Source organism: Apteryx mantelli, chromosome Z (genome assembly GCF_036417845.1).
Source record: "Apteryx mantelli isolate bAptMan1 chromosome Z, bAptMan1.hap1, whole genome shotgun sequence".
Classification (NCBI taxonomy): Eukaryota; Metazoa; Chordata; class Aves; order Apterygiformes; family Apterygidae; genus Apteryx; species Apteryx mantelli.
The window spans coordinates 8,695,030-8,710,548 of record NC_090020.1 but is presented as its reverse complement, the minus strand read 5'-3'; the positions used below and the strand labels follow the sequence as shown (position 1 = coordinate 8,710,548).

Below are 15,519 nucleotides of genomic sequence, written 5' to 3'. Positions count from 1 at the left end.
GCTGTTGCCAAATTGTATGCAAAAAACAATGTTCCTCAGTTGTAAGAAGCTTTAGTACAGAAAAATAGGCTCTGACTCTTCAAACTAGATTTTAGGAATGTCACATAAGCCTTTTTAACTTTTCAAAGAAATTGGTATCTTATGGCCTAAAGGATAAGGTGGCATCATTCTATTTTACATGATGATGAAATTAAAGGAGGTAAATCACTGCTTCTGCTTGTGTTGGGGGTGGAGGGGGAGGAAGTTTCCACATCTTGTCCCAACTGTGAGTTATCTGGTCAGTTACTAGTACTTGTCACAGGCTGACAGAAATCAACCAGCTGAAGGTGCACCTACCTTCATCATTGGGGACTGCATCATGAGACAGATTCTCCTGCTTTGAGACCTTAAATCCAATAAAAGGAAGGCTCCACTGGGGAAAGGAGAATTCTCTCTTGCAGGAAAGCAGCAAAGTTGGGCCACAGGTGCATGAATGATATGCCATTGTGGTCACTTACATACATACACCTGGACAGGTATGTTCTAGACTTTTGAGTGCTTAGAAGCAAAATTAACACTAGCAAACTATTACTGGAAGGAGCACACTGCAAGAGAGGCTTTGACAACCATGGTTATGGCATCTTTTCCATGTGTCATAGCAGAGAGGCCTTCATTTTGGAACAGAAAGCAAGGTGACTCTTGCAATACAACATAACCTTCTGCTCCTTTACCAATTGGTACAGAAGATGATTAAGTAATGGATAAATAATTTTTTTTGGGGGGGAGGGGGAATTCTTGCCCCTGTTTGCTTTCGGTAGAGTGGAATTAGTTTCAAATTCAAATTTTAAAATGCTCCAAACCAACAATTGTGGAATGGGTGTGGAAAGTGCTAAAGGGAGGAGCACACTTTTCTGCTGTTGTGTATTTCTTCCCCATTGTAAATATGGATCACAGTGAAGTCTATTGAGACTTCTGTACATTACAGTGGGAGAGAACAGGTCCAGGAGGAGTGCTTGTGGTTCTGCCCATAGACCACTTCATCGCAGAGTGCTGAAGATGTCCCGCTGTGGAAACAGTTTGTGGATGATCTCAGTGCTCAGCCTTATGTTGTCATTTCTGAACAAAGGAAGGGGTTCTGCATGGCAGGGCAGAGCCTGCCAGCCAAGGATATGCATCATGTAGATTCCTGGAGTCTGGAGAAAAGCCAGACTGGATAAAGGCCTGTGCAGCTTCAGGAGTGTCAGATATAGCCCAGGCAGAGAGGCAGACAAGGCAAGATGTGGGCCCACATCTCCTCCCTGCAGCTTAGGGCAGGAACTGGTACTGTGCACTGGCTGCCACATCACTTACCTGTGGGGAGGCTGCAGGGGCCATCCTGTGGCAGAAACTCTTGGCTGTGCCTGCTGCAGGGATGCAGCAGCACAGCCCATAAAGCAGGAGTGGCAAGGGAAAGGAAGAGCTACTGCAGCAGCGCACCTGGCAGCACGCATGCTAGCATCGCTTGGGCATGCAGAGCAGGGAAGCATGCTAGATTAGCTCGTAATGCAAGGATGTGAAGGCTCGGGGGGGGTGACCGATCCGTCAATGTACCTATGCACAGGGAAAGTGAAACCCATCCATGCCGCATTTAACACCAGACTGACCCTGTCACAACTGCTTTGCTTCATTGGCCCCAGTAAATAGTTAGGACAAACACTCCCACTAGTAACCTGCTTCACCTTCATTTATTTTTGTTTTCAATTGTGCATTTTTTTCCAGCCACACCACATTTCTACGGCATCTTCACACTAACCAGCACCTCATGCTGCAGCAGTTCCAAATTTCTCCAGTTAACAGCTTGTATCACTATGCAAACATGTCTTTCCTACAGATCCAACCAGTTTCCCCATCAAGTCAGGTGCCATGCTACCTACAAAGGGGATACTTTCTAACATAGTAAGGAAATGTAATCAAAGCCCACACTCCTCACCATAAATCGTTTTTGAAAGACAATATAGCTTGATTTTAAATCATAGAAATAGGATTATGCTGTCCGTGCTCAGGTATTTGCTGCTGTATCCCCAGCCCCAGTATTTATCAAGTACATTAAAGGCTCAGAAGTCAGAGCTCTGTAAGTTTCATTGCATCATCAATTTTACAGAAATCACATTCAAGTCAGTCAGATTCACACCCACCAAAGTCAGAATTCCTTATTGATCCAATCCAGTGAAAAAAAAAAAAAGGCTAAGATCCCTACTAAAATTTCCGTACAGCATTAAATGTTACAAAAAAGAAAAGGAAAAAAGAAAAAAGTTATTTGATTATTCAAGAACATTAACAGATCTGAAGCAAACCTCTGTACGTGACTGACAAAAACCCTGCATAAAGCAAATTTACAAATACGGAAAAAGTAGACCCTAAAAGAATGGAGGGATTTGTCAAATCACAGAGGATAAGCAGAGAAAGCAGAAATAACAAATCAAGTCTACAGGATATACCCAATTGTTACAGGCCACACAACAGGTTATGCCAACACTAAAAAGAAAAAAATTTGCCCTCTGTGCTTAAGAGGTCAATTGCTTAATGTAGGGATGAAATGCATTGCTAGGTACAGTATTTGAAAAATAATTTGTACAGGAACCAAATCAACATTCATCATTTTCAGTGTTGTTTGAAAATTTTCAAACATTCATCTACAAAAAAAAGAGACCATAAACAGCTCCTGTGTACACAAACGTCACCACACAGAGCCAAGTGCCTGAGGCAATGTCTTTGCTCTGCCATGCATCGCTGCTTGCCACGATACAGACCACTCTGGTTTGTTTTCTTCTAGAAGTAATGTTATTTGCATAACTCAAACTAAGGCTACTCCATTTTCAGGTTGTGGTTCACCCCAGTCTAAGTCTCCTGTAAGGTACCACTTAATTCAATGCTACAATGCTTTTTGGAGACATGGGAGTCACATGCTCTCTTCACATTTTACAGACTAAAAGACAGGAAAGGGTAGCAGATAAAACCATGAAGCAGTTATTACTAATCCACACGTGATGGGCAATTAGCTTATCCACGGTCGGTGCCAGAAAAATTTCTGGCCTCACTGCAGACCTGTAGGTCCAAACCAGTGCTAGCTCAGCAGCCCATGTAGTTACAGGCCGAAATAGAACAGGCTACACTGCCTTTCCCTCACCCCTGGCACTTCGGGCTGGAGCTCCCAACACCTAGGTATGGTTTGCAGTACCGGAATAGCAGCTTTGCTCCACTCAGACTGTTGCTGACCATCTCTACCAATTAAGGTTACTGTTAGGACAGGTCTTTTTTTTGACCATGCTGCATAAAGGCTCACATTTTTTAGAAGTTCATGAAGTTCCTCTACAGGTTGTTTACAGTTACTGTAATAAGACACCAGACAATATATTAAAAAACATATTTCAATTGTATTACATCCATGTTCTTTCAAACTGTGAAAATCTAGTTGGTTGGGCAATGAACAAACCCATATGATCTATGCTACTTTGAAAGCTTTACTCAGTGTTTCACATGCCCAAAGTTAAGACACTTCTCCTGTGCCATACTACAGAGAACTTACCACACTGTTCATGAGAAGGTGCATTTCCTTCCACACTCACAAAACACTATGACCTGTTTCATATTTTTGTAATTCCTTTGCTTTTAAGGGGCAGGGCAGGTAGAGGTAACAAGTTCTATATGTTTTTTTTGCCTATTTTTTATTTTTATATAAACAACAGTGGGGAGAAAAAAAATACTATCATGAATGCAAGGTTCAAACCAAATGAAAGGACAGATTCAAAGAACTCACACATTACTTCACGTCAATCCTCTATCAGTCATAGCTAATAAGGCTTATGATGCTTACAGAGTTGCTGTTGGTTAGAGTACTGCATTGCTGCATTTATATAGGAGCACATGAAAGCCAGTTTTAATTAAAAAGTTTCTTCCTTCCCCAGGTCAAGTCTTCCCATAAAAAAAAAATTAAATTCATTAAAGTCCTGCAGACAAGACTCTGCACATGAACAATCCTCAGGCCTGCAGAGCACAGAATTGCTGAAACACAGCCAATATGTGATGGTCCAGTTCAGCTGTAAACAGGAGGTTCTCCAGGGTCACCATGTACTGCTGGATTATCTGGTGATGCTGGTAGATTAAAAAAGAAAAAAAAGACTTTGGTGTTTTCGTTCAACTTTTTACAAAGAACAAGCACAGAAGTCAAGACAGGCAAGTATCACAGGTCAAATGTTCTCACCAAAACTGACAAGCACATCTCATTTCCACAACACATCAGCCACTGAGAAGAAAAGCATGATCCAGAGCCACTACTGATTGCAAGAAGGAAGTGTGTTGAAATCCTTTTTCAAGAGCACTGTGCTCCCTGTATTCGTTCACTCCTGATCCTGAATTTTGTGCAGGATGCCATGCACAGAGGTAATTGCACAGATATCACAGGAAACTCATGATATTTGCTTTAAAGTCACCTCTGACCAGGGAAGAGCTTACCCCATGGAACCATTACACCACCACTTCCATGCAGTCTCCCATCCTTCAACATAGCTTATGTTCCCACATCTATAATTGTCTATTATTCTGTCACTTTCAGCCAATCACCTGCACTTGCTATCAGGTTTAATATAAAGCCAAGAATTCCAAACTAAAGTTTAAAAGCTTTTTATGCATCTTATTAAAAGGAATTTAACAACATTTTTAGCCACTTATTTAAGAGAGATCTGTTTTAGTATTCTTGTTCACTCAAGACTTTGCCTTGTACTGTAACACAGTTAAGAGGAGCTCAACTAAGTTTATAAACACATCCCAGTATCTTCTTGCCGGATATTCGTAGCATGGGAAGTAACCGAGGACCAGTCACTCTATGGGTCTATAGCAGAGACAAGGACAGGACCCAGGAGGTATGCCTAACCACCACATTGGTCTTCTGAGAAGTCCTGGTGCTGCCATCCACTGCTATTCTCACAGAGTGCCTGGGTCTCAAGTCACAAAAGCTTTTCTATCCAACATGGGCCCACAGCCTTCTAAACAGAAAAGCAAAACTTACCTGTAGGAAGATTTGCTGCAACCTCTCTATACAGCTCTTGTACCAAGGGGTAAATACATCAATTCCACCAGTTTCACAACGCACTAAGTGCTCAGTTAACAACATAATGAAGCGCTGCAGAAGAATAGGAAAAACACTGATTCAGTCTTGTCAAACAAAAACAGGTTCCTAACCTCAGACAAGATAACAGGGGACAGAAGTTTTGAACAGCAATGTCAGAATAATTATTGCACTTGGGGGACACCGCATGTAGTAACCACTTACAATCAAGTTACCTTCTGCTTGTTCAATACCTGTATGCTAGCAGAGAACTCCTTCGCTCTTTTGCACTTGAAACTGAACAAATCCTGCTCTAGGGAGCCTGGCAGTCCTTTCTGGGGGATCATCTGAACTGACTCTTTCCCACAATAAGCCTATTCACCCTTTCCCCACATCCTTATCTGAAGAAGATTCCCAAGATACAAATGACGCTGTAAGCTTACACGTACAATAAAACCTACAGGTGAGACAAGACCTCACCCACTGTTACCTGGAATATGACAAGAAAGAGATTCTTCTGCTCGCTCTGTGCTGACTCGACTTTCTCCTGCAAGCGCTCTATCTGCTCTTCTAGTGGTCCATCTTCCCGATCGCTACTTCGGTCATCATCGTCGTCATCATCATCGCTGTCTCGCTGTAAGTGAAACAGCACATGACTACCTAGCAACCTGGCTAACCTGTTATGTTAGTGCCCATTAAGGTCTGTAAGAGCAGCTGAAGCTGCTCTGTAGCTTGGGAAGTACTATATACTGAAGGATGTTTACTTTGAGTATGATTCAGGAGGCAAATTTGGAAGGAAGAAGATTCATATTAAGTCTCTCAACACAACACCTGTATGGGAAAGGCCTGAAAAAGCAAAACATCAGAGAAAACAGAGCAAGCTTAAAGATTTGCAAGAATTTTATTTAGTGGAGACACAGCACAAGGTAATAAGCCTGCTGACCTCATCATTAGCAGACAATGAATAGCTTTAAAAAAAAAAGAACAAAAACCCTTGCACAAATGTCACAAGTGTGTTATGTTTTGTCCCCTGCTACAGGACAAATAATTCATTCAATTAGCAGTTCTGAAATTTCAGGGTTCAAAAAAATGAACACTGAGAAATGAACACTGTGCTAGAGCTCAGATGGATGTGGTGGGTTACCACAAAAGGAAGACAGGAAACTGTAGCTCTGGCTGTTAAAGTGGGGACCACCTATACTCAAGATCAAAGGGGATGCTCTCAAACTACAAAGGGACAGGGTGGCAGCCAACTCAATAGCGAGGAAAATACTCTTTTGTCATTGCCTTAAATTAACTAACAAACAGTACCAGACCTGCAATCTCATAGATAAAGTTGTCCAATACAAGACTAAATGGGATACAATCGGACAGGAACAATCTGATGGATAAAGGTATATTCAACTACAGATATTGCTTCGGTCTCTTGGGATTATTTCTGTGCAAAAATACCTATAAATTAACATCTAAAAAGTTCAAATATTTGTAAAATGAGTGTGTGCAACTTATAAAATATACAGGACTGTGTTAGCTCATCTACTGCATATGAACCAAACTAGCAATCCAAAGATTCCGTGTGGCTCTGAATTAGTGCAACACTAATAAAGAGGGCTTTAAAAAGCCACTGTGAGTTTAATTTTTATTCTCTCTATAAGAACTTATTCTTCCCTGTCTACACAGGTTTCCTACACTTAAAATGCCAAAGGACCAATTGGCCCTGAAAGAAAGTATGCAAGCCTTGAATTCATCCAATAATACAACACTGCTCTGTGGGGGCACAAAAATTTGATAGTTTACTTCCTCAAAAAGAAACAGTGATGCAACACAGCCCCAGCCTGCAGAACAACTTACTGTTGCATACAAATGTTTCTTCATGGCATAACATTCATTTAAAATACTCTGAACTAAAGACCTGCAGCAAGATACAGGTACTGAAATGAAAACACTGGTGTATTTGTTCAGAGGTGCCAGCGAAGCTCTTCGCCTCACAGAAAGGTCAGTGATTGCATCCAGATCTTCAATAATCATGGGCATTTATCAGCTGCTCATCAATGCAGATTGAGGATGCAAGCAACTATGATGGCTGTTGCCAGGAACGAAGAAACAAGATGAAGGAGTTGGGATGAACAGACATTGGCAAACTGCTAGGTCTTAGAGATCTCTCAGGATCCTCATAGGAAATAATGACTTGTGCAGGTTTTTTTTTTTTTTTGAAAGAAAAACAAAACACACCAACAGCTTGCGTGCCATGCTATGCCAAATTCAGACATTAACTTAGGCAAGAGTTTTAGAACTAGCTAAGAGTTTTGCGCAGGTAATCATACTTGCTGACTATATATGAACAAGGGCATTCTCTCCTCTCTGTAACCCACAACATATTTATAAATTGGCTTCATTCTATCAGGGTTAAGTGACTGCATTCAGCAACACTTCCTTGGATCCCACCCTCTTCAGCTGCGCCAAGAGACACAACCCACACCACATTTTATTGTCCCACTTGGGACAACACAACACAACAGTGGCTGCTTGACAGTCACTTTGTTGTATACAATAAGCCAGATCACACAAAGGTATTAAAAAAACTAAAGGAAAGACAGATGCCCGTGTCAGAATGCAACAGCATCCATAAGAATGGTGACAGCTAACTTTTCAACAAATCACTGTTTCTGTGCACTTCTCCACAGCATCTGGAAGAGCACTCTTTAAAAGCACCTACCATAAATTTGTAAATAAGTTGTAACCATTCCTATCATTATCTAATATGGTAACTGGAATCAAAGTTAGTAAGTGGAGGACATGCTTATATTGGAATAGAAACTTGTGAGAAAAAGCTTGAACCCAGCAAGAACATCTGAACTCCTTTACAGACTTGACTGAATTCCTGGACCTTAGCAATCTTTAGAAAGGTGTATGGAGAACATGCATCCAGTTTTTGGTGTTAGTGCTACAGATGACCACATGTCTGCAGACATGCTTCCTGATAAGCATACTTATTTTGTTCCTTCCCAGAACTTTCCAGAACATCTGATAGCATGCAGATTTATACAACTTAGCCTAAAATATTAAATATTACAAACAAATTTCTCACTCTTTTGTGCTGCCGTGCCAATCTTGCCTTAGTCTCCTCCAGTTCTTTGTGAATCTTCAGAACATGCTTGTTCATTTTACGAATTGTGGAATGTAAGATTTCCCAAATATAAAACCTAGGAAAAACACAAAACTCGGAACAGTAAGTTATACACTGTTCCAAGATACCAAGCCCTCTGCCATTTAACATCTTTAAATTCTTCTTATTCAAATGACCATAAATAGCATGATTTTTCACTGCAATATATTAAAAATTAATGTGCTTTCTTGCAGAAAAATGTATCTGGGAGAATTTACAAAACTTCCTGATTATTATGTATTTACTGGAGTGAACAAACACTCAACAAATACAAAAGCACACCTGTAATGTAAGAAAGCTTAACAGCCATTTCTTTCCTATTTTTTGCACTAGATTTCCAAGCTAGCATTTTATTGTATACACATACTGCAACACTACCAACATCAAATTGACTCTTCTGACTAAATTTTTCCCATTTCTCTAAGTAGTGTATTGAGGGTAGTGCAAGATACATACCCTAACCACAGACCAAGACTTCACTAAGACAGCAGCTATGCAACACAGACTAACAGTCCTTTTCTAGGAAGTTTCTAGTGTTCTTCCACCTCAGCATGCTTAGGGGCTACCTGCAAAATGGCATGCTAACAGAATTCTTGCATTGCCCTATAAATCCATATCCCAATTCAGATGGCAAAATGCTGAAGTACTATTTTATAGAAGAAACAAAAGATTAATTGTATCCTTCTCTTCCACTACTTAGATTTCATAGAAGAAACCACATACTAGCCACTTAAAATTTACAGACAAAAAAAAAAGACAAGTTCACACATATTACCTAGTAAAATCATGTGCGAGCTCTGATGAAAAGATCCAGTTTGCTACTGCAGCACAATCAACAATTTGTGTCCGAATCATCTTGTCCACAAGCACAGCAATCATCTATATTTTGGGAAAGAAGAGATGGACATTTCCATCAAAATAGGAAAAGGCCTTGCTGTAACATGCAATCTGTGTAAATACTCCAGCCTCAGATACAACCAAAGATCATCCAATGCAACTCTACATTAGTCATCTGAATGAGCAGAGCAGACATCTAATTAGTTTAGCTTGAACCTGCTCAAATTAGGGGGGCTGTAATAATTATACAAAGCATGCATTCACATTTTAACAACCTTCTTTACTTTTCATGAGTGATGGATCACTCTTCACTAGTGTATATACTTCTGCCACTCTCAAATTCAAAGATACAGGCATCAAAGTTTGAAATGAGGCATCACAGAAATAAGTCCCAGTTATCTGACATCAGAGAAGCCAACCAGAGCATACCTCCCTGCTACATATTCACAAAACAGGAGCAACTACTAGCCTACTCCTCTTGCACCGCAACAGTCTTCAAGTCTGACAGTAAGCTCTTCCTGCAGAACCTCTTCATTTTAGGACGTAACCATCGCTGTGCAGTCAGTGGAAGTACTTACTACAGGCCTTGCCATGACTCTGGGAAGTTTGTGAGTATCAAGCAGGCAACTGCAGAGATCAATTACTGACTAAAGCAGTTCCAAGCTATTCAGAATAAAGGATTTATCTTAGTTACTCATGTGCCTGAATGTCACAATATCGAAGAACTGCAGTCCATAATATATTTATCCTCAAAACCACCCATTCTCCAAAAAGGATGAGTAACAAAGCTCCTTTTAAAGAAGAAAACTGAAGTGACTGAATGAATCATACAGAAGACTTAGGACTCATCTTTCAAGCCCCAGGATAGCATCCTATACCCTATTTATCCTCCTGTAATGCCAAGAAGAATCTCCGATTATTCAGTCTGACCTTCCATATAACACAGGCCTAGGATTTTGGGAAGACATTCCATCTCAACGTAAAGGTTTCTCTTTATGAAATCATCACAACGTTACTAAATTGGTCCAAGAACTACTGACTCTTATTGCTAAATCACCCCCTGCAGTAGAGATCACTCAGTAGCACTAGATGCCTTGCAAATATTGCTGATATTCCGAACCAGCTTAGAAGACATGCTCCCATCTACATGGTAGACTTTAGATCATAGGCACTGAAGTACAGGTAATCCTATGCAAACAGACTCTGGGCAGGTGTCTTGCTGTCCATGCATCATCTCTTCTGTGTGCCAGAGAGATTGTGAACCCAAGGAAAATAAAGTGCTTGATCAGAAGCATAAGGCTGAACTGGAATACATGCAGGAATGGAAAATTTAAGTTCCACAAGCAAGTTAAACAATTGAACTTCCTAAACTTACTATTTGACATTTTTAATACAATTTTGGTATGCTCATTAAAATCTAACATGACTGTTCAGTCTGGGTTTGAAATCTCCATCTCATTTTGGTTATGCTGCAGTACAAAGGAATGAAGAGGAAAAGTATATGGATATTAGGTTCTAGTAATGTAACTTTTTTTGATCCAGTTAAGTTACAAAGCAAAAAGTAAGTCAGACTGTAACTATCACATTTTGAAGGTCAATATTTGGGTGGGAAGTTTTATATATTAAAACATTTTCTTTTGTTCTTTTAATTCTATTTTAAAAATACCTGTAGAAGATGTTACTTCTGTTTTAGGAACCCAGAAAACCTGTCCTGACTTTGGAGTACTAAGTTTCTCCCTTTAGTAACTGTAGGGAATGGACCCTAGGCCCAGGAGCAGATGCAAGGATTACCCACTGTTCTCAGTGAGATCACATCTGGAAGAGTGTCTAACGCAGCTTTAAGGCATGGTTCACTTTTAAACACAAGAACGTATAACACAAACACACCAGTGAGAGATACCAAAGTAATTAGTGTAAGTAAATTCAAAGCAAGTTTCTTATCCATTTCCATTTATAGAAGGATGACAGCTGAGGGAAGCAACAACCACTGTGAAGAAACTGAACAGCTTAAACAAAGGCATTTTTCATAGGTCTTTCAGGGTATTATTTCCTCTGGCTCAAGAATGAACTTAATCACTGCACTGTCAGACTGATCTGTTCTGAACAGTTACTGACTGCAGGTCTACTCACTCTGCCCACGCAGAACTCCAATCTTTGCAGTTCACTGCATGGCTTTCACTAACAATTGAAAACAAGCCCCTCCCCAGTAACCAAGTTTCCTCTTTCATAAGCATTTAGTTTACTTTTGTCATAGCTACATCTTGGAAGATAAAGGACTGTTCTAGTATTCCAGTTTTGAACAGAAATAGGTTAAGAGAAATTTTTCCTCTTATAAGCCAAACATAGCATGAAGCCGAGTCACAATGACAGCCTTTGCTCTCCTACACTAAACTTTGAAAAAATGGCCTCACTGACGAAGAATCTATTTTATGCCCAGTCTTCATTTTAGGCACTGTTAACAAAGGTAAATACAATCTGAATCCTCCTTCAAATAAGAGCAGAGAACAGAGAACATATTTTTAAAGTATAAAAAGCAAACTGTAGGTTTTTTACTTAGTATGACCTTTTGGGAGTTGAAACCCACAAAGGTATGTGGCATTACAACCTCTTACCTGCGGATGATTTTTCCAAACCTCATATACAACCCTCAGAACATGGAGTTTCCCCTCGTCACTTTCAGCAAGTGTTTTGAAGACTTCATGAAACCTTTTAATAGATTAAGTAGTCAATGGAGGGGTTACGATCAGGTCAAAAAAGCAGCAGACACTAGGCAAATAGTTTAGATTTGGCCAAAAGAAATCTTGGGACTATCTGCAGCAGTTCTTGAACAACTACCCCTGAAGAACATAACTGACCTGAGCTAAAAATGCTACAGGAGACATGACGGCTCCTAAAAGCAACTTAAATCTTAATGGCAAATCTGCTCCCTGAAGTTGATCTACCTTTCCTCATACTTTTAAAAGCAGGAGACACTATCATGCTTGGTGTGCTTATCTATACAACAGCTGGAGCAAAGTTCAGTTTCCTTTGAGCTTTGGACTTTGCTCTTGATAAGGCTTTCTGTAACTTTAGACACTTACCCAATACACCCTCACTGAGGGAAACGCTGCTAGAACCTCTATTTTAGCAGAGTACGTTGACTGCTATTAAGCTTTATGCTTACATTACAATAAGCTGGGTTGTGAACACTTGGGTGGCTCTTTCTGATCTTGTGGCTGCCACTGTTGGTATGCAGCAGTGACAATATCAGCTCTGAGTATTCACAGCACCCTGCCTCTTGTACTTCTAACTGCAGGCTATCTATTGCTTGTTATAAACACTGTCTCTACAAGGCTTCCAGATACAGACAAAAATCAAGGTTTTGTGTTGGCTTTACGTATTTCTCTATCTGCACTTAAAAATAAGTCATTAACATACATGTGACCACCTCCTATATACTAAGACCACTTAAGAGCATCTCCCAGGTACACGGTATTAGAAGTTATTTCATCTCATTTTGCTAACAAAGTAAATTCCTTAAAAGTTAAAGCATGTCTTTAAGGGATACACTCCAAAATATTTTGAAATAGATTTTATTTTGCTTTGGTAGATAAAAAGTTTATAGCAAGCTGCTTTAAAGACTTCATGTCTTTGTTTTTCTTTTTATACTTACTTAATGCTTTTTAAGTCCTATTGGTAGTATGAGATGTTGCAATGGGAGCTTTCCAGCCATTCCAATGTAAGAAGATAACACTTGTTCCTCACAACACTCAGCAAATGAGTAATTTTAAAATGGACTCATGTGCCAAACTGTCCCATTTGTTTGATTTAAAAACTGTCGTTAAGAGGATGTAATACTTGAAAATCTAATCCAGATACCAGTTAATATTTTTCAGTACATGATAGATATTTCTCAAGACTGTGCAGTATCATGTACAAAGAACCATAATGTACTACATTCCTCAGAAAACTTAGACCTATACTTCAGTCAGAACCATGAATATGCACAGATATGGCCAAAACTGATCCGTATGTTCTTATTTGTGAGACTTAAAACATGTAGGACCCTTGCCTGAATGAAGGCAACATGGCTGTGACATATACATTTTTCTGTTAACTCCATTCACTTATGTAGCCTAGCACTTACACTACTCCTTCAGTAAGCAGTGTCGCTAGTTCTCCCAAAACATACCACCATATCGCATTGTGGAACACCTAAAACATTGCTGAAGATTGTGGTTCAGTTCTTTTATCAAGCATTTCACTGTCAGAATTAAACAGTTACATAAGCCCCCAAATAATGCATATATTGCACTTACTTGGCCAGGGCACTGAAGGAGTGGCTGAAAGACTTCGCAGCTAGATGAAGCAGAGTCTGAACAAAAACTTCTATTTTCAGAGGGTTGAAGGTAAATCCTTCATCTGCAAGTTATTTAAAGTTGAAACAGTAAGTACTTCAAGTAGAGCTTGTAAGCTAAACTTTAAAAGACAACCTACGGTTTTAACTTGTTTCACAAAAGATAAAGTTTCAGCAACCAGATTTTGCAATGCTGAGCAGGGAGTTGGTAAAGATTTTCTAAAAGCTGCAGATCTTGGTACTCCCATTTTGTCATGGGGAAAATATGCAGAAAGAATTCCAGGTCAGTGAAGAAGGCAGCAGAAACAGTCACACTGCAATCATGTAACACTATTGATGGAGAGCAGTAGGGAAGGACAGCCAAGGAAGCTGCAGAGTTACGCATCAAGCTGGAAGCCTGTTAGGCCACGAAGAAAGGAGAGTGAATGAGGCTAGGGGAAGCTGAAGATGATTAGGGTACAGAGCTTGGGCAGAGGCAAATATGGGTACTAGAGGTGACTGGTGCTAAGTTCCCTGGACACTGCTGTAGGCCTGCTGATGATGACAGGCAGGAATGAGAACACTGATTAGTGGGTGATCCTTAAAAGCAATCAGAAAAGATGTTACTAATTCCCCAGGCAAAAGCCAGATCATCGTTGCTTTCTGCCTGCATAACAATACTTGCAAATAAAACTGAACTATGCAAGCCGTTTTAAAAGATCACTTCTCAAACTCCTTCCAACCCACTAGAAGACACAGGCTTTAGGAATTAAGCTTTGTCTGGAGCCGCAAAGCTATACAGAACTTGAGTGGAGTCCCACTGTGAGTTTCTATCTACAGGAGACTAAAGCCAGCATGTTGGCTATCTTATCTGCCATGGGACTGCACTGAGAGGAAGTGAGCTCTGAGGTGAGCTTGAGGGCACAAGCACTCGATCTCAGGGGCAAGGCTGACAGCATGAATTGCGCTCTGTTGTTGAAGGCAAGGAGAATGTTAAATCCCTTTGCGCTTCCTCTGTTGATAATTACTACATCTCAAGCATTGTGTTACCTCTACTAAGAAAAATGGGCCTGCCTCTGCACATGACACGTATAAAATAAACCCTGAGAACTGTGTATCATTTCCATTTACTGTTAAACTGAAACTGTTAGAAAGAAAAGCATACAGCAGTTCACTTAACCAGCACACCCACAGCAATAAAGGACAGCTTATCAGATAAAAAAGGAGTAACAGCCTTGCAATGCTTAACAGCTGAACTCTTACCATCATCATCATCTTGGTTTGGATTAGGCACATCTTTTAAAATGCTGAAGATTTCATCATTACTGGCCTTATTTTTAATTGCAATCGTTAAACAGAGGGCTACAGTATATCCAGGAAGAGACCCTAAACAAAAAAAGGACAAAAATGTAGAATGCAAGTGAGAATTTTATATCAGTTTGCTTCTCAGAGAAGCAAGTACACTTCCCAGCTATTCCTCAAACTAGCTGCTCTCAGTATCACGGTCCACACCACTATTCCATAATACTGCTCAACAGGTTTCCTAGTTTTCACATCAAATTCAAAGCCTTTGGTAGAATCTTTAGAGTTGAGGCCAAGAAATCACTTTGTCTAAAGCTCTGCTCCAGTTTCATCCAATTTCCTAAAAATACAGTACTTCCTTATTTTTCTCACTGCGTTTTTGACAAAGACACCTTTATGATTAGGACTGTCTTTGTTCTCAATAATAACAAAGTCTTTCTACCTCAACTTTCACATAGTCTGCTGCCTCTGTATGCTTCATTAAACCAAGTTTACTGGTAAAACCATTCCACTGTTTTATGAAGCTCAAAAACAAGTCCACATTATGTTTTGCTATGCTGACTTCTGAGCGCAGTATTCTGCCTGAACAAGGAAAATGGATGATATTTCCAATTTTAGACTTTGACAAGCAATGCAATGCTGTAGTGCCAATGCCCAACCACCTCAGCAAAACTGACTTCATATATATGAATTTTCTTTTCATTTTTAAAGTAATCAAGATGATTATAGTAGGAAGATCCAAACTTAAGCTATATTACTTGCTCACATAGAGTGAGACTTGCTTACATCAAAATCAAGCATATTTCATCTGTATTCTTCATTCTTCATGACAACAAA

General features: G+C 39.9%; 1 protein-coding gene across 3 annotated transcripts in view; it reads right to left on the bottom strand.

Moving 5' to 3' along the window:
- Positions 1–3,372: 3,372 nt before the first annotated feature.
- The window catches only part of NCBP1 (nuclear cap binding protein subunit 1), a 31,613-nt gene continuing 19,466 nt past the window's right edge, over positions 3,373–15,519 (bottom strand). For 2 of the 3 annotated variants that reach the window (XM_067316723.1, XM_067316724.1), the window contains 8 exons: positions 14,644–14,766; positions 13,364–13,466; positions 11,678–11,771; positions 9,004–9,107; positions 8,151–8,265; positions 5,553–5,696; positions 5,024–5,137; positions 3,373–4,110 (listed from right to left, as the gene is read on the bottom strand). In XM_067316723.1, coding sequence (XP_067172824.1) covers positions 3,997–4,110; positions 5,024–5,137; positions 5,553–5,696; positions 8,151–8,265; positions 9,004–9,107; positions 11,678–11,771; positions 13,364–13,466; positions 14,644–14,766 — 911 coding nt within the window. In that variant the 3' untranslated portion in view covers positions 3,373–3,996. Of the gene's footprint in view, positions 4,111–5,023; positions 5,138–5,552; positions 5,697–8,150; positions 8,266–9,003; positions 9,108–11,677; positions 11,772–13,363; positions 13,467–14,643; positions 14,767–15,519 lie in introns of those variants that run through there. The other variant, XM_067316725.1, reaches the window with a different exon arrangement.